General features: G+C 44.4%; 1 protein-coding gene across 1 annotated transcript in view; it reads left to right on the forward strand.

Annotated features, from left to right (window-relative positions):
- The first annotated feature begins 2,962 nt into the window (after positions 1–2,962).
- Positions 2,963–21,798, forward strand: part of LOC143962274 (adhesion G protein-coupled receptor E3-like) — a 315,163-nt gene continuing 296,327 nt past the window's right edge. Inside the window, exons 1-2 of the mRNA XM_077471584.1 lie at positions 2,963–3,348; positions 7,019–7,078. Coding sequence (XP_077327710.1) covers positions 3,294–3,348; positions 7,019–7,078 — 115 coding nt within the window. The 5' untranslated portion in view covers positions 2,963–3,293. The remainder of the gene's footprint in view (positions 3,349–7,018; positions 7,079–21,798) is intronic.

Here is a 21,798-nt window from a genome sequence, read left to right on the forward strand (position 1 = left end):
GACAAAAATCCCCAGGCCCTGACGGTCTTCCGGTGGAAATTTACCGTCACTTTGGGGAGGTGCTAATTCCGGAATTATTGAAAGTGTTTAATTGGTCAGTAATAAAGGGGGAGCTTCCCCCCTCTATGATGGAATCCACCATAATAGTGATACCGAAAGAAAATAAGGACCTTCTCAATCCCTCTTCGTATAGACCTATCTCTTTATTGAATCTAGATGTAAAGATCTTGGCAAAGGTCTTGGCGGGCAGACTAAACAGAGTGATAGAGAAACTCATTCATCCCGACCAAGCGGGTTTCATTCCCAGCAGGTCTGCAAATATAAGACGGGTTTATTTAAATCTGCAAATACAAGTTGAGGATGATGGACAGAGAGATATTCTCTCTTTAGAGGCTGCCAAGGCCTTTGATACTCTAGAATGGGGTTACTTGTGGAGAGTTTTGGAAGAATTTAAGGTAGGACCGGTTTTTGTAAAATGGGGAAAAATGTTGTATAGCTTGCCGGAAGCAAGGGTAAGAATAAATAACGATAGCTCTGCAGGGATTCGACTGAGGAGGGGTACGAGACAGGGGTGTCCTCTGTCCCCCCTCCTTTTTGCCCTAGCGATCGAGCCCCTGGCCACGTCCCTTAGATCGAACGCGGAGATAAAAGGATATAGGAGAGGGGCAGAGGAAGAAAAAATAATACTTTTTGCAGATGATATTCTTTTGCTTCTTGGAGATGTACAGAATTCACTAAAGAAAGCAATGTGTAGAATTAAAAACTTTGGACATCTCTCTGGATTAAAGATAAATTGAGGAAAATCCTGCCTACTGCTAGTTGATCCTCTGGACACCCCTTTACCCCAAGAAGCAGCGCACCTACAAATAGTTAGTCAAATGAAATACCTGGGTATCTATATTACCAAAGACCCTAAACAGTACATAGTAAACAACCTAGTCCCACTGTTAACTAAATTTAAGGACAAAATTAAATTTTGGAAGAAACTTCCTTTATTGGCAGCAGGCCGATGTAATCAAATTTAAATGATATTCTTACCGCAACTTTTGTATATCCTACATAACTCTCCAATATCGATCTACAAGAAATGGTTCTACAAGATCCACTCTATATTTAGGGAATTGATCTAGAAGGGGGGCAAAGCACGTATCAGCCTAAAGACGTTGCAATCTCCAAATAACGAAGGGGGAGTTGCACTCCCTCACCCATTTAGCTATTTCCTGGCAGCTCAGCACCAACACTTGGGCGGAGGGAACATGGAGGGCGTTGGACGAGAAAAGAAGACACCCCTAGAGCACTTTCTTCATAGGCCATTGGTGGAGGCCCTGGAGTCAGGGATCTCTATGCGGGGTATTCCTACTCTAGGCTTGATGTTTAAGGTGTGGGAAACAGCTAAAGGAATACTGGGATATAGGGGGTTTACTGAATACTCCCCCCAATTGGGCTAATAGCAAGTTGGGTGAGATACAAAAAATAGGTCAAATCAGGGAATGGGTAAGAAGAGGCATAAAGTTTATCTACCAGATCTACCAGAATGGTAATCTGAAATCAAGCCAGGAAACTTATAGCCCAGAAATGGCAGCCCTCTACACCCCCTTCCAGTAGGGAGTGGGTACAGAACATGAATGGGGTAATCCTTAAGGAAAGGGTAGCATATATAAAACAGGGAGGTATTAAAAAATTTGACAAGACTTGGAAATTATGGTGCGAGAAAATGAATAAAGGTATTTATATGCAAAAGTGGAAGGGTCACTAGCCATGTAATCAGTGAGATGAGAATGCTCGTGTGAGTGGGAAGGAGGAGTGAATGTCGGGAATAGAAGGGTGTAAAAGGGATCTATGGTCTTTTTATTCATGTTTTTGCTTGTTTTATATAAATATATGTGAACAAAAAGATTGTCTATATTTGTTTTTCTGCATAAAAGCATACCTGTCAACCATCCAGGATCCAGGCTGGAATCCCAGTGTTCGGTGCCAGAATGAGTTCCAACACTTTGCTTCACTAATTTATGTTTCTGGGGTGTTCTGGGGGCAGGTAAGGAAGATTTGTGCTGAGGGTGGAGGATTTATGCTAGGAGGCATGATTTGGGGGGTTCATAAGAGAATTGCTTATGTGAAATTTGGGAGGGGGAAGAATTTGATTTAAAAGGGGAGTGAGGATTTGTGCTGGGAGGGGAGATTTGAGTTAGAAGGGAGGATTAATGGTGGATTAGTGCTAGAAATGGGGAAAGGGTTTTGTGCTGGAATGGGTGATTAGGAAGGGTACAGATAGGTATTGTGCTGGGAGGGGAAGAGGATTTGAGCTGCAAGTGGGAATTTGGGGTTGTTTGTGCTAGCAGGAGGAGATTTGGAGGGGAGATTTGTGCTGGGAGGGGTGATGGGGGGGTCAAATAGATTTGTTCTGGAAGATGATGTTGATTAATGCTGGGAGAGGGAATTTGGGGTGGAAGAGAAATTGGGCTAGAAGGGGGAATTTGGGGCGAAGGATTTGTGCTAGAAGGGGTGGTTTTATGTGTGCTGTGAGGAGGATTTAAGGTGGAAAATGTGTGTTTTGGGGAGGTGATTTGTGCTAAGAGGTGGGATTTGTGGTAGGATGGGTGAGACTTTTTGTGCTGGGGAGGGTGGATGGATTTGTACTGTGATTTTGACATTCATAATTCTGCTTTTTCATTTCCTTTGGCTTGTTGGGGAGAGAAGCAGTTCTGATCCAGCAGATACAGATACAGTTTCCTTGGAAAATGCTTATTTTTTTCTGTTAAAAGTGCAATCTGTTTACATCAGCTTCAGTATTTTCTGTTAAAATACTGCTAAAATTCTGTTAAAATATCTGTTTCCCTTATGTTATTTTCTTATCTGATCTGCACTCATATCTACTTTCCCCTATCTCTTCTTTCAGATTATGATCTCTCTTGCAGTTACTTCCCCTATTCTTACAAAAAAACTGTCAGTGTTGAGTCCTATCTCTAAGAGAAGCAGAAGTGTGAGGTCAGACAGTTATGAGAGCAACTTGTTCAGACCCACGATACACAGAGGGACTAATCCTTAAAATTCCTGTGATAGAAGAATAACCTTGGGGACTACGGGGACATTGGAGAAATACTGAACTGGATGGACTTTGTAGGCACATGGACTTATGTGTAAGCAATAAAGAACTACAAAGGGATCATAGAAAATGTATAGTGTAATGCTCAAGCCTATAGCTTTCATAGTACAGGCTTAATTTACAGGACTAACTCTAAGAAGAGATTTTGGCAAAAGAATTACTATTTTAAACCTGGACACAGTAACAAGCAATGGAATATTGGGTGAAATCTGGAATTTCCATAATGATGATCCTTGTGATATCAGGTAATACTCTGTGTGATTGTACCGTTAACATCTCTGGGATCTGTTAGAAGCCAGGTCATGATTTACGGCTCTCTGAAGAGTCTCGCTGGTCACATTGTTTTGCCGTATTTTAACATGTTAAAGTTAGGAAATAACTATACTCTGTACCTGATTCTATTATATGTAGCAAAGTCTCGGGTCCCTTGAGGCCTAATGGTGACCTCCAGAGTTAGACCCCTTTCACACTGGGGCGTTTTTCAGGCGTTTTTCATGCGCTTTAGCGTTAAAAAATACGCCTGAAAGAAGCCGCAACTGCAATCCCAATGTAAAAGCCTGAGTGCTTTCACACCGAGATCCCTTTCATACTGGGGCATTTTTCAGGCGCTTCAGCGTTAAAAAATACGCCTGAAAGAAGCTGCAACTGCAATCCCAATGTAAACGCCCGATTGCTTTCACACCAAGGCGCTGCGCTGGCAGGGCGTCAAAAAAAGTCCTGCAAGCAGCTTCTTTGCAGCGCTTTTGGAGCGGTGAATAAAGTGCCCCTACCCATTGAAATCAATGGGAAGCGCCTGTAAAACGCCAGAAAAACGCCTGAAAAACGCTATTGGCAGCAGCGTTTTGTGGGCGCTTTTAACCCTTTATTTGGCCACTAGCAGGGGTTAAAAGCGCCCCAATAATGCTTGAAAAACGCTGGTAAAGCGCTGCTAGTTTAAGCGGCGCTTTACGAGCGTTTTTCGGGCGCTGACATGGTGAAAGGGTTCTTAAAGCACTTGGGCTTTCACATTGGGACTGCAGATGAGGCTTCTTTCAAGCGCTTTACAGGCGCTTTTTTTAACGCTAAAGCGCCTGAAAAACGCCTGAAAAACGCCCCAGTGTGAAAGGGGTCTTAGGGACAGCTGACAAGGCAAGATGTAATGGTGGGCTCCAGACATTTTTTGAATGCAAAGAGATTTATTGTCTCTTGAACAAAACTGGGGAAGAGCGGGTTAGGGCCAGGACACCCTTAAGTAGATGCAATGGCAATTGGCATACTCTGAGACTTCTATAGGTAGACAGCTGTACAGGTGAAGGCCTCCAGCCGGACACCCCTTCTGTATAGATAGGACTGCTGTCTCCTATGGCAACAATCTTGTAGCAGTTACTAACGGCAATTGTATTTGACTATTTGCAACAGGAACAGTTCTTAGCTTACTCTACAATCACTTACTGTGGGTCTTCTCTCAGTGAACTCCCAGTCTTTCACTAGACTTCGGATCCAAGAGCCACTGGATCCCCTGAGCTCTTCCACTTTTAGCACTGAGTATCTTCCTCAATCATCGCCCCCGATTCCCTACTGAGTCCCTGGCTTGGCACTCACAGATACTCTTCAAGCATCCTCCCTGCTGACACGCTAGGTCCCTGGCTTGGCACTCACTGATGCTCCACAAGCGTCACCTCTGCTGTCCCGCTGGTTCCCTGGATTGGCACTTGCTTAGGTTTTCCCACTTCTTCACAGTCCCCAGCTGGTTGGAAGTCTGATCTGGTACTGTCCTCAGCTTAATCACAGTGGTCACCGGTAACAAGGTGGATGGTCCCTTAGTGGCGACAACTTCCCCTCTACCGCTGACCAAAACTGGTTCTCTGACCAGCAGAACCGCTTCTTCTGGTTGGATTACAAGCCTGCAGTTCCAACCTTATGCTGCTCTTCTGCATCTGGATAGGCCCTCAGACAGCCTAGAAGCCAGATGTCCCTGGGATAGGCCTCAGGCTTACGGCCTAGCAGCCCAGGGCAGCATGACACACGTCCACCCAGACAGCCGTCAAGGTGGCACAGAACACCGATCACCTGACTCCACCCAAATAAATAGGCTCTCCCAACAGGCCAAAGGACTTAAAGGAACCCTTGCCAATTGGCTGAGCCACCCCATTCACGCATTATTTGTCCTTGCTATGACCTTGTCTTATCTAATGTGGCCAGCTACAATGCCACCTAGTGACAGAAGAGAGAAGTGCAGCAATTCCAGAATTAGGAGAAAATCAATTGATCTCCTAGCAATTGTCCAAGGCAACTATTGCCTGGCTACTAAATTTGATAGCCACCTTGCCTAAACATCAGGGTGCTACATCTAATTATATTATGATTGTACAATACCAGGAATTAAATGATAGTCTGAAAGTCATTTTTAATAGATTGGAGTCTGTTATCATGGACATCAATTCTATTTTTTTCAGAGACTTATGAGACTATCTGGAAAAAGTGGTGTAACTATTAATCTTTCTTGTGACTCTATTGCAACAATCACTGATTGCTCCTAGCAATACTGCTGTGACCAAACTATACAGGGTAAAGACATACTGTTGCTAATATAAGTGGGAAACAATGATGGAAAAAATGCATAATTAATTTACCTCTAGTTTTTGATCATATTAATAATTCGATTGCATGTAATCAGAAATCAAAAATATATTCATTTTTTTTGCTATCGTGAATATAGCTTATAATTTACTTCTTTTTGCAATCTTAGATTTTGAATGGGTATTGATGGCATTGATAAATTAATAACTGTGGTATTTACTGTCAGGTAAAATCATTATATAGTTAATGAAGATGAATGAAATGTGCTTTGTTGGACAAATACAGACTCCTTTCATTTTCAGGGTAAAGTAGAGTATATGAGAAAATTGGCAGCAGGCTCACCTGAAAGCAACCCCCTCCTTTTTAAAGATAAAACAGCACACCAGAAGCCCAACATTGCTGAAGACAAGGGCTTCTAATGGGTTGCTGTAGACTTTCTTGCACTACAAGGGTTAAATGCTCATTAAGTCTAGGGGCGCATGAAATAATTAGGGGCGCATGAAATAATTAGGTATTACTCCAGCAGGGTCCCTCCAGCTGTGTTATTGGTCCTGCAAAGCCTCCCCTCTAAGGGGCTCCCAGCCCCAGTTGCACATCTGCCTTCTCCACATACAATGCAGGGTTAATAGCTCTGCATTGTACATGATAACACCGGCCCTGAGCTTTTGAGAAGAGAAGAGAACAGCAAAACCTGCTGGAGCAGGGAGTCAGGGAAAATAATAATGCCTGTTTCTCTCACTCCTAGAACTAACAAGCATTTGACCCTTACAATATGGGGAGGCCGACTGCAGGGGTAGATTTTGTCTAATTCCTGGAGTGGGGCTCAAAGGCTGCCTCATGATAACTGGTTCTCAGTTATGCATTGCTTTATAAATAAGTCCTATAGTTGGGGACATACTGTAGACAGTTTTCAGTTAGGTAGTATTTGAAAATGTACAGTACCTCTAATGCTATCCATGAATAGTTACAACAGTTTAGTTATGTTATTTATGCTGACCAGCTGAAAATTGTGCTAGGGATTCCAAGAAGTCGCAAGCAGCTAATTAAATCTCCCAGTTCTGAAAATAAGACTAAGAACAATTAGCTTTTATGATGTGGAGAATAGTATAGGAGCAAAGTTTGAGTAGTTACGCACAAGAAAACTAGACATGGCTGACACCAAGCAATCTTTTATTTATAAATTAAATTGATGTTCAAATTATTCTAAAGTACATCTACTGATATATAAAGTCTTATCATAACTGCAATTTTTTAAATCTGTGATTTTTCCATGTTATGTGAGGTGCTATGCCACATTGTGTGGTTGTTTAAGTCTCTTTTAAAATATGATCAAATTGGCATGTTTTTTTATTACAGTTTCATACACTGCTACAGTTGAAGCTGTGGGGAGACTTCCATGTCATAAAATCGTAATAGGTAAGTGACATGGACAAAACACTTTAAATACAGAAGAAAAAAAGAAATGTATCTGGTCACGCCAGAAATCCCTAAGAAACTTCCAATTACTAAATGTTCGGTAAAAAAGAATGAATACAACCTGATAACCCCAGGCCCAAATTGGTAGTTTGTAATTCTAGCACTTACCAGATTTACTGGGGTGCCAGGGTACATTTTAGGTGATGGAGCTCCTGAGGGCCGCTACACCTTATTTGACCCAGAAAACAGCAGAATGGTCCCAGAAGTATAAACTAAACTATTGGCACTGTCAGTTCTGAAAAGTCTCCTGATCATTCTTTTGCAGATCTGTGTGAAAACAGTTCCCCTAGCATTTGTCAGCAATTTCTGGGTAAGGACATTCTCCTGCTGCCATGTGGGACATGAGGGGATTGGGGTTTGCCAAATCTCCTGCCTTTAGGGAAGGCTCTGCCATCTCATCTCCATACATACACTCAAGGCCCAAGGCTCTGCAATAGGGAATCCAGATGTCCACCCCCTTAATTAATTTAATTAAAAAATGTTCAGTCAGATCCTGTTTTTTCAATGATTTACTTATTTAAGAATGCCATAACACATCCCAGTCTTAGGGAACATCTTTCAGATAACAGATACTACACAGAGGGGTTGTCAGCCAGCATTCTGATGTCCACACTTTATTCTCACACCTCCGTACCCTGAAGGTATCTGCCAAGCCCATGCTTACATGAGAGGGTCTTGAAATTCAGGATCAGAAATATACATTAGCATAATTCATAAGTATATAGGGGACATATCTGTATGAATGTATAGAGGCCAATCACATAAAATACAGCTGGAAAATGTACCTGATTTGCAAATTAATTCTCATATAGCTAATTCATACAGAAACAATGGAGGTTATTTACGAAAGGCAATTGGAAGTGCAGTCACTCTAAATCTAAGGTGTAGATCTGAAATGAGGGGAAGCTCTGCTAATTTTATCATCCAATCATGTGCAAGTTAAAATGCTGTTTTTTATTTTCCTTGCATGTCCCCCTGAGATCTACAATGTCTTTACTTCTAAGTGCACTTGCAGTGCAAAGTGGATCTTCCTTTAGGCCCCTTTTACACTGGGGCGTTTTTCAGGTGCTACAGTGCTAAAAAATAGCACTTGTATAACGCCTGAAAAAATCTGGCCCCTTTCACTCCCACTTTCCTCCGGCTTTCACACTGGAGCGGTGTGCTAGCAGGACGGTGAAAAAAGTCCTGCTAGTCGCATCTTTGGAGCGGTGAAGGAGCGGTGTATTCACCACTCCTACCCATTGAAATCAATGGGGCAGCGCAGCTATACCACTGGCAAAGCGCCGCTGGCAGCAGTGCTTTGTGGGTGGTTTTAACCCTTTTTCGGCCACTAGTGGGGGTTAATACCACCCCACTAGGGGCCGCATACCTCCCCTAAAACATTGGTAAATCGGCACTAAAAATAGCGCCGCTTTACTGCCAACGCCGCTCCCATCCCAGTGTGAAAGGGGCCTTAGTAAATAACCCCCAATGTCACCAGTGTTCTTCCTTTAATATGAAGCTTTTTTTTTTTTAATTTAGCAAATATAAATCATACGGTACTTGTACTGCCACTCTATCTCTTATTACCTCCTGTCTTTGCATTACTCTCAGGGAAACAAAAGTAAGTGAATACAACTGCTGTCGGCCTCAGTGTGAGCCTTTACTAAAGGACATTCTAAAACGATAATGACAAAGCATCTGGGCAAGGGAGGGGGCTGGCCTATTAATAGAGTATGACACTACTTCAAGTGTTTCCTCTTAACCCTTAAGTTCTAATAAGTAGATGTAAAAGAAGCAGAGAAGAGTAAGGCCGCGTACACACGCGGGGACTGTTCGCCCAACTTTCTCCGTCCAACAGTTTCGGCAAACAGTCCGCTCAAAATTAGCATGGACGGACATGGCCACACACGACGAACGAACAGTTTGCTGAAACCGTGCGCGATGACGTGAACGGCACGTACGACGGGACGAAAAATACGACGTCCTATACACTGCATTATAACTTTCGGCTTGAAAATCCTTTCTGAGCATGCGTGCAACTTTGTTTGACGAACAAGCCTACACACGAGCGGACTGTTCGCTGAAACAAGGTTTCAGCGGACAGTTTTACGGAATTTCCGAAAAACCTTGTTCGTCCAACTGTCCGCTGAAACTGTCCGCTGAAAGCCCACACACGAGCGGACTGTCCGCCCAAACACTGTTCAGCGGACAAAGTTGGGCGAACAGTCCGCCCGTGTGTACGCGGCCTAAGAGAGGGAGAGCGGTGTTCATTTCTGGGTTGATTGTTTCTGTGGAGGGTTTCTACCACTCATATTATCATATTTCCAGGTATATGTTGATAAAGAGATCTACTCAGAAGTTAAACTGTTATAGGGGAAACAAAAAAGCTATCATTACTTTCTCCAAAAATTGCTAATTTCTTGGCTGTCATGGTTTTTCCCTTATGCTTTTACACTCAGTGAAGCTCCACTTTAAAATAAGGGATTAGAACTCCAAAGGCCAGCATAAAAATTGTATTATTGGCATTTCTTACATTAAGAAGAAATGTCTTTAAGAATGAGAAGCACTCAAAAATAAAATGTACTTCTGTACTTACATAAAATAGAAAATGTAGAAACAAATGGTACCACTCAAGGCAGACTTAAAGCTTCACCACTAGCTTTGGGTACTGTAACCACAAGGGGCCCATCCTAATCCCCAAGATAAATTCTGGCAATAAAAGAATTATCTGCATCACAGCCAAACTTTTTTTTTTCTTTCATTAAATAAACTTTATTCCACAGTGGACAGTGTACTACATGCAATGCCACCCAGTAGACCATGATTTTTCTCCTACAACACATTTCACCTTGTGAGGGACTTATCAAGGACTTGGCAATAATGTAGCTTCTTCTTTTCGGTAAAATAATCGCAGAAGAATAGGTTCTTTGTGTGTGCCAATATACAGTATGCGTGCAAATGTGTTGTAATGTATGTGGTCATACAATACAAAATCCCATTACAGAGCAGATATAAAAGAACAGTATATTATTTCAAACTTTATTTCCTTTTGATCAGTAGAGGAGAGGGATGAGTCCACAAGCCTAAATAGTAAAATGTAATGTATTCATAAATAAATCATTCAAATTAAATATTATTTCACATACTAATACAGTTATAAAAAAATACAGGAAATATTACAGTAGAATGATAACATTCATAATTTTAATTCCTTGTAAAAAGCTATTTTTTTTAATGCTTCAAACAAATGAAAATTCTAGGGGCCCTGTACATCCATACAATATAATCCTACATAATCTGTTAGGTAAATTTTTACAGTGGGTTAATATAAATAAACGTAAAAAATTAAATGTATTCTAACAGCCAGCACTTTCACCTTATTTTAATCTAATGGCCAGCACCTGAAAATAACTCTATGTAAAAGCAGCCTGTTCACTTTGAATGGCCTGGAAGCACACCTTAAAGTGATTGTAAAGTATTTTTTTCCTTAAAATAACAAACAGGGTTCCTCTTATTATGGTATTGCACAGAACGATCCCGAACCTTGTCTTCTGAGGCCTCCTGCCGACAAACTTGGCTCCTCCTTTTCTCAGTGTGCCACTATAGGAAACCTCTTCCTTAGATGGCATACCTGGCGCGCATCTATAGACACGCACAGCATGGATCGGCCCCGCCCCCTCTTCACAGAATTTGAGTAATAGCAGCAGGAGCCAAAGAGCTGCTACAGATGGGCACATCACTGGATCGAGCGAAACTCAGGTATTTAGGAGAGCAGGATACAAATGCTGGGACATTTTTTACCTTAATACAGGAAATGCATTAAGGTAAAAATGTGTAGCCTTTACAACCACTTTAAAAACTTCCTACTGGCTAGCTGCCATATGACGTCCTTAGGTTGAAGTGGTGATAACTGGATGATGCCTGCAGCTACAGGCTACTTCCAGGTATCTTTGTTTTCAGTTGGCGATTCCAGTCTCGGACACCCAACCACACCTCTTCTGGCTCTCCTGTGTGATAAACCCCATATTACCATAGAGCTGACCGGGAACTACATAGTCCCAGGCCAGCTCTATGATGCTGGGAGGCCAGAAGCAATGTCATGATGTCAATTCCGGCTCTGGCAGATGTAAACACTGCAATTTTTTTCCCCTGGAATGCAGATATCAATTTTTTTATATCATGTTTTCCAGGGAAGAGGAGATATCTGGGTCTTATTGATCCCAGACTTCTCCATAAAGATAATCTGTCATGTCTTATTTCTATTGCAAGGGATGTTAACATGTCTTGTAATAGTAATACAAGTAATAAAAAAAAATTAAAGAGACAGCTCATCCACAGGAGGATGTACATGGATGGCCATAGCGTGGGCATGAAGAGGTTAATAAGGACTTGTCAAAAACAGTTTCTTGTAGTTTTTACTATTCAACACTTTTTTGGTGAATGGGTAGGGGTATGATGTACTCAATATCCATTTGCATAGAGGGTGGCTAGAATATGGGGGGCCCCCTTGTTAAAGGGGCTTCCAGATTTTGATGAGCCTACCACCCGCAGACCCCAACAACCACAGCCCAGGGTTATAGGGAAGAGGCCTTTGTGGGGGGGGGGGGGGCTATGCCATTTTTGTAAACATTTTCCTATGCTGGGAAATGCCAGCATTCTTTATCTTTACATTCATCTGTCAGTGGGGAAGCCTGCTAACAGATGATGACTCATGGTTGTTAAGGACACAGGCGGCCCGCTACCCAACAACCAGCTGTTTCTTCAAACAGAATTTGTATCGGTCAATCGTTTTTCGACCGATTTGAATTCTTATCATTCTGAAAAGTTGGAATTCATGAGAACATTAATAAAAGAAACACATTTTTAAGAAAACAAAACAAAATTTAATGAAAACAAAACTAAACTAAACAAATTCCATAATGAAACTAAATAAGAACATAATTAATCTTTCTAAAACAAAACAAATTTTTCATTCTGCACGTGTTTAATTATTATCTCAGAATTGATCTGTAGATAAGGCATGAGTCTTTAGCAAATGTCCCATGATTGAAAGGGAAAAAACATAAAAAATTATGAGCAGCACAAGTGATATTATTCCCCTGGGGACTCATCCAAATTATGATGAGGATAATATATCTAGATTTAACCTAGGGATAAAAATATTACATCCCAGATAGGGTTGATTTGAATAGATGTAATTTTATTTCCAGAAGACCTAAAATAGCAATTCCTAGCCTTATAGTGCCCTCTGGTGGACAGTTACAGTCAACACCTTAACAATTATTAGGTTAATCAATAGCAGTACTTTCCAATTAGATGTGGGTCAATTTTCTGAACTGAACTTTCTAGACTAGTCATTAGATAAAGGAATTTCGGGACTAAAAAGGGAAGTTCAAAGACGCGATCACTCATTCTTTAAAGATCGCTCTCTTAACATCAGACACACTCTCTTGAACATCACGTAAAATAGTCCAAGGCTCTATAAATCAATCTCTTTGAAGTCCTCTGAACATTCTCTACCTTGCAAATCCCCAAGTGCGGTTCCATAATCTACCACAAGTGTCTTGGTTTGGTAAAATATCATATAATATCTACATTGAATTTATTTTTCTTACTTGTGAATTTAACTGAAGGTGTATTGTATTATTTTGTGTGATAGATCTTTGGCCTTATTTCATGTTTAAAGTATATTCTCCACCTCTGGAATCTAGTAATTAAGTTAACCTGTGTCAACGTAGCCAGTAGCATAGACTTGACCCTTGCATTCTGCTGAAAAATAATTTGAGGGGAAGGTCTGATTAGTCTGCTCGTTAAGTCAGAATTACTTACATTAAGAGATGGGGGTGTTTATATTCAATTAATGAAATATAGATTATGCAATTTCTACAAAGTTCTTGAACCCCAATATATACAGTGCATCCGGAAAGTAATCACAGCGCTTCACTTTTTCCACATTTTCTTATGTTACAGCCTTATTCCAAAATTTATTAAATTCATTATTTTCCTCAAAATTCTACAAAAATATCCCATAATGACAATGTGAAAGAGTTTATTTTTAAATGTTTGTAAATTTATTGAATATAAATAACTAAAAAAAAATATGTATATAGGTATTCACAGCCTTTGCCATGCCATTCAAAATTGAGCTCAGGTGGATCCTTTTTCCACTGATAATCATTAAGATGTTACTACAGCTTGATTGGTGTCCACCAGTGGTAAATTCAGTTGATTGGACATGATTTGGAAAGGCACATACCTGTCCATATAAGGTCCTACCGTTAACAGTGCATGTCAGAGCACAAACCAAGCCGTGAAGTCCAAGGAATTGTCTGTAGACTTATGAGACAGGATTGTATCAAGGCACAGATCTGGGAAAGGGTACTGAAAAAATTTGTGCAGCATTGAAGGTCTCTTCCTAGAGCAGGACTCTTCCTAGAGCAGTCTGCCTGGCCAAACTGAGCCATAGTCAGGGAGGTGATCAAAAACCTGATGGTCACTCTGACAGAGCTCTAGCGTTTCTCTGTGGAGAGAGGAGAACCTTACAGAAGAACAACCAGCTCAACAGCACTCCACCAATCAGGTCTGAATGGTAGAGTGGCCAGATGTAAACCACTCCTCAGATACCTAGCTTAATTGGGGACATGAAAATAAGGTGGAGATAGAGAGCAGCAGGCTCAACCATATTTTTTGCAGAATACAGAAAACGCATCTCATAGTGACTGAATATGAACAACAAGTAATACATCATTTATTGAGAGTTTTTTAAAATGTGGGTTTAGTGACACTTTAGGTCATGAATCATTCTTTAAGACAAAGTTGTCCCAGAATTAAAGCCAGTCAAAGAAATTCATAAAAAAGTATTTACAACACTCTTTAGATTTAGATTTTGATCATGCCTCTGCACTGCAAATGTTGATGCAAGTGACAAATTCAGCAACCTGTTATAAATAGGTAAATTAATTCTGGACAAGCACTGCATGCAAAGCACACTGAGACTGCAGGGTCCGTCCTCATGGCCACGTCCTCCTGCCACTGCAGCTGTCATGCTGACAGTGCAATAACAGCAGATTTTGAAGCTGGGTGGGTGACGCCTGATGGGGATTTACAGACACTAGTTCCAGGGGTCAAGTCCTGGGGAAAAAAGTGTGGGAACTCCCACCCGAGATCCACTCCCCCACCAAAAAAAAAAAACGATACGCTCATATGCATATATATTTCACAGAAAATACCCATGCACAGTGCCCATCAGTGTAGCCTCACCAGTGCTGACTCACCAGTGCCCATCAGTGCAGCCTGATCAGTGCCGCCTCACCCATGCAGACAGTGTCCAACAGTCCAGCCTGATCAGTGTAACCTCACCAATGCTCATCTGTGCCATCTGATCAGTGCCGCCTCACCAGTGCCCATCAGTGCTACCTCACCAGTGCCCATCATCAGTGCAGCCTGATCAGTGCTGCCTCACCCATGCAGATAGTGCCCATCAATGTAGCCTGATCAGTGCCGCCTCACCCATGCAGACAGTGCCCATCAGTGCAGCCTTATCAGTGCCCCCTCCCCAGTGCAGACAGTGTCCATCAGTGCAGCCTGATCAGTTTCACCTCACCAGTGCTCATCTGTGCCATCTGATCAGTGCCGCCTCACCAGTGCAGACAGTGCCCATCAGTGCAGCCTGATCAGTGCCTCCTCACCCATGCAGACAGTGTCCATCAGTGCGGCCTGATCAGTGCCACATCACCAGTGCAGACAGTGCCCATCAGTGCAGCCTGATCAGTGCCCCCTCCCCAGTGCAGACAGTGTCCATCAGTCCAGCCTGATCAGTGTCACCTGACCAATGCTCATCTGTGCCATCTGATCAGTGCCGCCTCACCAGTGCAGACTGTGCCCATCAGCACAGCCTGATCAGTGTCACCTCACCCATGCAGACAGTGCCCATCAGTGCAGCCTGATCAGTACCCCCTCCCCAGTGCAGACAGTGTCCATCAGTGCAGCCTGATCAGTTTCACTTCACCAGTACTCATCTGTGCCATCTGATCAGTACTGCCTCACCAGTGCAGACAGTGCCCATCAGTGCAGCCTGATCAGTGCCCACTCCCCAGTGCAGGCAGTGTCCATCAGTGCAGCCTGATCAGTGCCGCCTCACCCATACAGACAGTGCCCATCAGTGCACTGATCAGTCTGATCAGTGCCCCCTCCCCAGTGCAGACAGGGTCCGTCAGTGCAGCCTGATCAGTGCCACCTCACCAGTGCAGACAGTGTCCATCAGTGCAGCCTGATCAGTGCCCCCTCCCCAGTGCAGACAGTGTCCATCGGTGCAGCCTGATCAGTGCTGCCTCACCCATACAGACTGTGCCCATCAGTGCAGCCTGATCAGTGCCACCTCACCCATGCAGACAGTGCCCATCAGTGCAGCCTGATCAGTATCCCCTCCCCAGTGCAGACAGTGTCCATCAGTGCAGCCTGATCAGTTTCACCTCACCAGTGCTCATCTGTGCCATCTGATCAGTGCTGCCTCACCAGTGCAGACAGTGCCCATCAGTGCAGCCTGATCAGTGCCCACTCCCCAGTGCAGGCAGTGTCCATAGGTGCAGCCTGATCAGTGCTGCCTCACCCATACAGACAGTGCCCATCAGTGCACTGACCAGTCTGATCAGTGCCCCCTCCCCAGTGCAGACAGGGTCCGTCAGTGCAGCCTGATCAGTGCCACCTCACCAGTGCAGACAGTGCCCATCAGTGCACTGATCAGTCTGACCAGTGCCCCCTCCCCAGTGCAGACAGGGTCTGTCAGTGCAGCCTGATCAGTGCCACCTCACCAGTGCAGACAGTGTCCATCAGTGCAGCCTGATCAGTGCCCCCTCCCCAGTGCAGACAGTGTCCATCGGTGCAGCCTGATCAGTGCCGCCTCACCCATACAGACAGTGCCCATCAGTGCACTGATCAGTCTGATCAGTGCCCCTTCCCCAGTGCAGACAGGGTCCATCAGTGCAGCCTGATCAGTGCCACCTCACCAGTGCAGACAGTGTCCATCAGTGCAGCCTGATCAGTGCCCCCTCCCCAGTGCAGACAGTGTCCATCGGTGCAGCCTGATCAGTGCCGCCTCACCAATACAGACAGTGCCCATCGGTGCAGTCTGATCAGTGCCCCCTCCCCAGTGCAGACAGGGTCCGTCAGTGCAGCCTGATCAGTGCCACCTCACCAGTGCAGACAGTGTCCATCAGTGCCACCTCACCAGTGCTCATCTGTGCCATCTGATCAGTGCCTCCTCACCAGGGCAGACAGTGCCCATCAGTGCCATCTGATCAGTGCCACCTCACCCATGCAGACAGTGCCCATAAGTGTAGCCTAACCAGTGCCCCCTCACCAGTACCCATCTTCAGTGCAGCCTGACCAGTGCCACCACATCAGTGCCCATCATCAGTGCAGCCTGATCAGTGCCCATGGAATGTGGGGGGTCAGCAGGGGGTGTGTCAGGGTCTGGGTCTGTGTTAAAGATTGGTACTTACTTTCCTTGCATGGCCTCTTCGGAGGGGGAGATAAATCTAAGTCACTTCTTCTCTTCTTTGCCACTCCTCAAGCTAGTGCCCGGTCACAGCCCACAACTGTTCAGGTCATGTGTGACATGCTGGCTGCCTCTGAGGCTCCTGGGAGGTGAGAGTTGTAGTTTGCTGCGCTGCTGAATTCCTCCCACCACCAGGAACTTCAGTGAGGCCAGACTACAACTCCCAGAGTGCATCGCAGCAGCAGCCAGCCAATCGGTGGCTAGTACTGTATAACAGTCACACGTCACAGCCTGGGAAAACGAAAGTAACAAACAGCGTCGCGGCCGTAAGGTAGGCGGTCTGGGGGGGGCGGGATTTCCACCCTACACCCCTGCTCAGCCCGCCCCTGGACATCATCCTTCACTATGCGGCGATGCTGGAAATCGCTGCTTAGTGAAGGATCGGCTCGGGTCTTTTGCCTCTAGTCCTGCAAAGGGAACGGCGTTCCTGCTGTGAAAAAAGTGCAGGGACGCCGTTCCCACGCGTTCCCGCAGGACTCGAGCCCTGACTAGTTCCCTATCAGGTCCACTACCCTTGTTAATGACAGTAAGCAGTGGGTGGATCTATAGCCAATAAACAGCCTGCTATTGGCTATAAAATCTGTTAACTACATGCTGTCAGTCACACGGAGAGAGTGGACCTGATGAGAAGCCAGTGTCTAAGCTTCCTAATCCGACTCCACCCACTGTCAGCATCACTGGATGATAGAAGTCTGTTAACTGCAAAGAGGACAGCATCCTTAAAATGGAGTTAAACCCATCAATTTAACTGTTTTCTAAAACAGTTACATTCAAGGCATGCAGTGAACGATAACTGTTATGCCCCGGACACTCAAACGGACTTTCCGCCAACAAAACCATGGATTTTTGTTCGACGATTGTTGGCTAAAACTTGTCTTGCATACACACGGTCACACAAATGTTGGCCAACAATTACGAACATGGGAACATGGTGACGTACAACACGTACAACGAGCCATGAAAATGGAAGTTCAATAGCCAGTGCGGCTCCTTTTGCTTAATTCCGAGTATGCCTGAACTTTTGTGCGTTGGATTTGTGCACACAGAATCAGACTTTCTGACAACAACGTTTTTTTGGAGGAAAATTTCAGAACCTGCCAGCAAACATTTGTTGGTGGAAAGTCTGACAGCAAATGTTTGATGGAGCATACACACGGTACTTACACTTACTTGTGCTCTCAATCAAACTGCCAAGCCATTAAAAGGCTGGTGTCAAAACTTAACACATGTGCAGCACCATGGCAACTGCAGATCAAACAGAGTCTAAGATGGCAGCTTACTTGACTGCGAAGAAGAGGAGGGTTTAGCTCTCCTTCAACAACTAGTGACAGGTGGGGTAGGGAGGAGGTAGCAGTGGCAAATATGCCTCTCTCTGTACTCTAATTTAGAGCTGGTCTTAATTACCCCCAGTTTCATTAATTATTTTTGTACCTGGTGCAGTAGTAGCACTACTTTGTAAAAGGGACATTATTAAAGCGGAGTTCCATCAACAAAATTAACTTTAAATAAATCAACAGGAAAAAGCATCAGAAAAAAACATTTGAATTTTTTTATTTTTTACATACTCATTCTGGGCTGTTGCTATGGGGTCCCTTGTAATTTGCCCCTGTCAGAGGATCAACAGACTTCAACGTCGGTGCTTCCCTGTGTGCCTGCGGGGTAGACCAGAGCAGAGGCACACACAGGTGCGCGATACAGCGGGTTTGCACATCACCTGATCACTCTGGCAGGCCTATAAAAGGCAACCATTTGCTCTGCGTCTTTGCTGGTTTGTCTCCTCAGCTCACCTGTGTTCCTCTGCTTCCTGTTCCTGTTTACCACTTCCTGTTGTGACCCGGATTGCCTGAAGACTACTCTGATTCTCTCCTGACCTGACCCCTGGCTTGTTTAACGGACTTCCTGCTCTTAGCCTTGCTGGCTCCCGGACTGATACCTGTGTTTGACCCTCGGCCTGCCCCTGGAATATCCTCTGTCTTCCGCTCTTAGCCTTGCTAGCTCTCGGACTGATACCTGTGTTTGACCCTCAGCCTGTCTCTGGATTATCCTCTACATTCAGCCTTGCTGGCTACCAGACTGATTACTTGTGTTTGACCCTCGGCCTGTTCCTGCACAAGCTCTCTTCCAGACCTTCACACAATTCAGGTGTTAGAACCCCTGCCGGGCATTCTCTTCAAGTACATCCCAAGGCCATCTGCATGGGAATCTCTTCCCTCAGAAGACTTCCTGCATACCAGTCGCCTGCTGGCAACCCGTGCCCCTTCGTGCCCTGTACCCGCTGTTCCACCCTCAGGGGTACTGTGCACCCAGTTGCAAGGGAAGCCGCTCTCAGCACCTCGGCCCCTGGGGAGTACCTGACAGCCCCCTTTTCTCTCTGCGGCACCTGACATAATTTCCCTCAGTGCCCTTTGTTCACTAATGCTCCTGGGAGATGCGTGTCATCATTTTCCAGAAGTCAGAGCTGAGAGCTATAATCACGGGTAAATGACCTTACTGCACATGAAGTTTATGCTTGTGGGCTTCGCCTGCCCACAAGCAAGATGGGAACGCTCGAGCATAAGGAATATAAGGTAAGTTTTTATTTTTAAAACAAACTAAAGCAGCACTATTTACCACACGAGCCAATGCAAAAACAACATAATATAATAGTAACAGATATATTTAAAAAAAACAAAATGAAATTTGTGGGTGAAACTCTGCTTTAAGAACTACCTGAATCTGCCACGTGTCAGTAAAGCTACTAAAAAGGTAGGCGACACATTTTCTAAAATTATTTTTATGCTATTTTAAAGGGCCATAGGCAGGGCCAGATTAAGAACATCATGGGCCTGGTGCTGAGGATTATGGCGGGGCTTTTATTAAAAAAATAAAATAAAAATAATAATAATTAAATTGCAAACAATTTTTTGTTATAACAAATTAAATTAAATAGAGAGAGGGAGGATGAGAGAGAGAGAAAGGGGATGAGAGAGGAGTGAGGGGTAATGAAGGGAGGATGAGAAATAGAGGGGGGATTAGAGAGAGAGAGAGAGAGAGAGAGGGGATGCGAGTGAGCATGTGTGGAAGTGACAGCAACACAGCCCAGCCAAGGCAAGTGACCGAAGGCACAGAACCCAGAAGGAAGACAGGGGGAAGATGGATCAAAAGTTTGCCCATTCTAGAGCTGGTAACATTGAGGATATGTTTTTGTGTGTAAGAGGCATAGGGGAAGAGTGTGGATGGTATAAAAGTGGGAAGTATGTGGAGGGTATAACAGTGGGCACTATATACATGTAAGGAGTGTGGAGGGTATGATGGGGGCAGTATGTACAGGAGAGGAGTGTGGATGGTATGATAGGGGCAGTATGTACAGGAGAGGAGTGTGGAAGGTATTATGAGGGTGGTATGTACAGGAGAGGAGTGTGGAGAGAAAGATAGTTGAGAGTATTTACAGGAGAGGAGTGTGGAGGGTATCACAATTTTCAGTATGTACAGGAGAGGAGTGTGGGTGGTATGACAGTGGACAGTATGTACAGGAGAGGCATGTATGACAGTGGGCAGTATGTACAGGAGAGGAGTGTGGAGGGTATGACAGTAGATAGTATTATTATTATTATTATTATTATACAGGTTTTATATAGCTCCAACAGTTTGCACAGCACTTTACAACATGAGGGCAGACATTACAGTTACATTACAATTTGGTACAAGAGGAATCAGAGGGCCCTGCTCGTTAGAGCTTACAATCTAAAAAGGAAGGGTCAATTGATACAAAAGGTAATAGCTGTGGGGGGATGAGCTGATGGAGGAAGTAAAACAGTGTTAGTTAGAAACAGGATAGGCTTCTTTGAAGAGAAGGGTTTTCAGGGATCGTCTAAAGATGGATAGATTAGGGGATAGTCGGACAGATTGTGGTAAGGAGTTCCAAAGGATGGGAGAAGCTCTGGAGAAATCCTGGAGGCGAGCATGGGAGGAGGTGACAAGGGAGCTAGAGAGCATGAGGTCTTGGGATGATCAAAGAGAGCGGCTTGGTTGGTATTTTGGGACTAGGTTAGTGATGTAACTAGGGGCAGTTATGGATGGCTTTGTAAATTATTGTTAGTACTTTGAATTTTATTTGTTGGTTGAGTGGAAGCCAGTGGAGGGATTGGCAGAGAGGGGTGGAGGACACTGAATGGCTGGTAAGGTGGATGAGTCTGGCAGCGGCATTCATTATGGACTGAAGGGGGGATAGTCTATGTAAAGGCAATCCAATGAGGAGGGAGTTGCGGTAGTTGAGGCGAGAGATGACCGGGGAGTGAATTAGAAGCTTGGTGGTGTCATTAGTTAAAAAGGGGCGTATTCTGGAAATGTTGCGGAGGCTAAGGCGGCATGATTTGGACAGGGCTTGTATGTGGGCCTGAAAAGACAGTTTGGAGTCTAAGGTTACCCCTAGCACCCTGGCATGTGGGGACGGACTGATAGATGTGCCATTGAGTATGTACAGAAGAGGAGTGTGGAGGGTATGACAGTGGACAGCATGTACAGGAGAGGAGTGTGGAGGGTATGACAGTGGACAGCATGTACAGGAGAGGAGTGTGGAGGGTATGACAGTGGGCAGTATGTACAGGAGAGGAGTGTGGAGGGTATGACACTTGGCAGTATGCACAGGAGAGGAGTGTGTGTGGTATCACAGTGAGCAGTATGCACAGGAGAGGAGTGTGGCTGGTATGACAGTGGGCAGTATGTACAGAAGAGGAGTGTGGAGGGTATGACAGTGGACAGTATGTACAGGAGAGGAGTGTGGAGGGTATGACAGTGGGCAGTATGTACAGTAGAGGAGTGTATGACAGTGGGCAGTATGTACAGGAGAGGAGTGTGGAGGGTATGACCGTGGGCAGTATGTACAGGCGAGCAGTGGGGAGGGTATGACAGTGAGCAGTATGTACAGGACAGCAATGTGGAGGGTATGACATTGAGCAGTATGTACAGGAGAGGAGTGTGGAGGGTATGACAGTGGGCACTATGTATAGGAGGAGAAGTGTGGAGGGTGTTATTCTGAGCCTTGAAATAAAGGACATCTACGAGGTAGCATTCGTCTTAATATATATTTACTTCAGAATACGCACTGTGCACAGGATCACACCTTCCAAAGGGTTGTGATAAT

This window comes from Lithobates pipiens, unplaced genomic scaffold, assembly GCF_037356315.1.
Source record: "Lithobates pipiens isolate NorthernLeopardFrog02 unplaced genomic scaffold, aLitPip1_a1.2 Scaffold_8, whole genome shotgun sequence".
Lineage (NCBI taxonomy): Eukaryota > Metazoa > Chordata > Amphibia > Anura > Ranidae > Lithobates > Lithobates pipiens.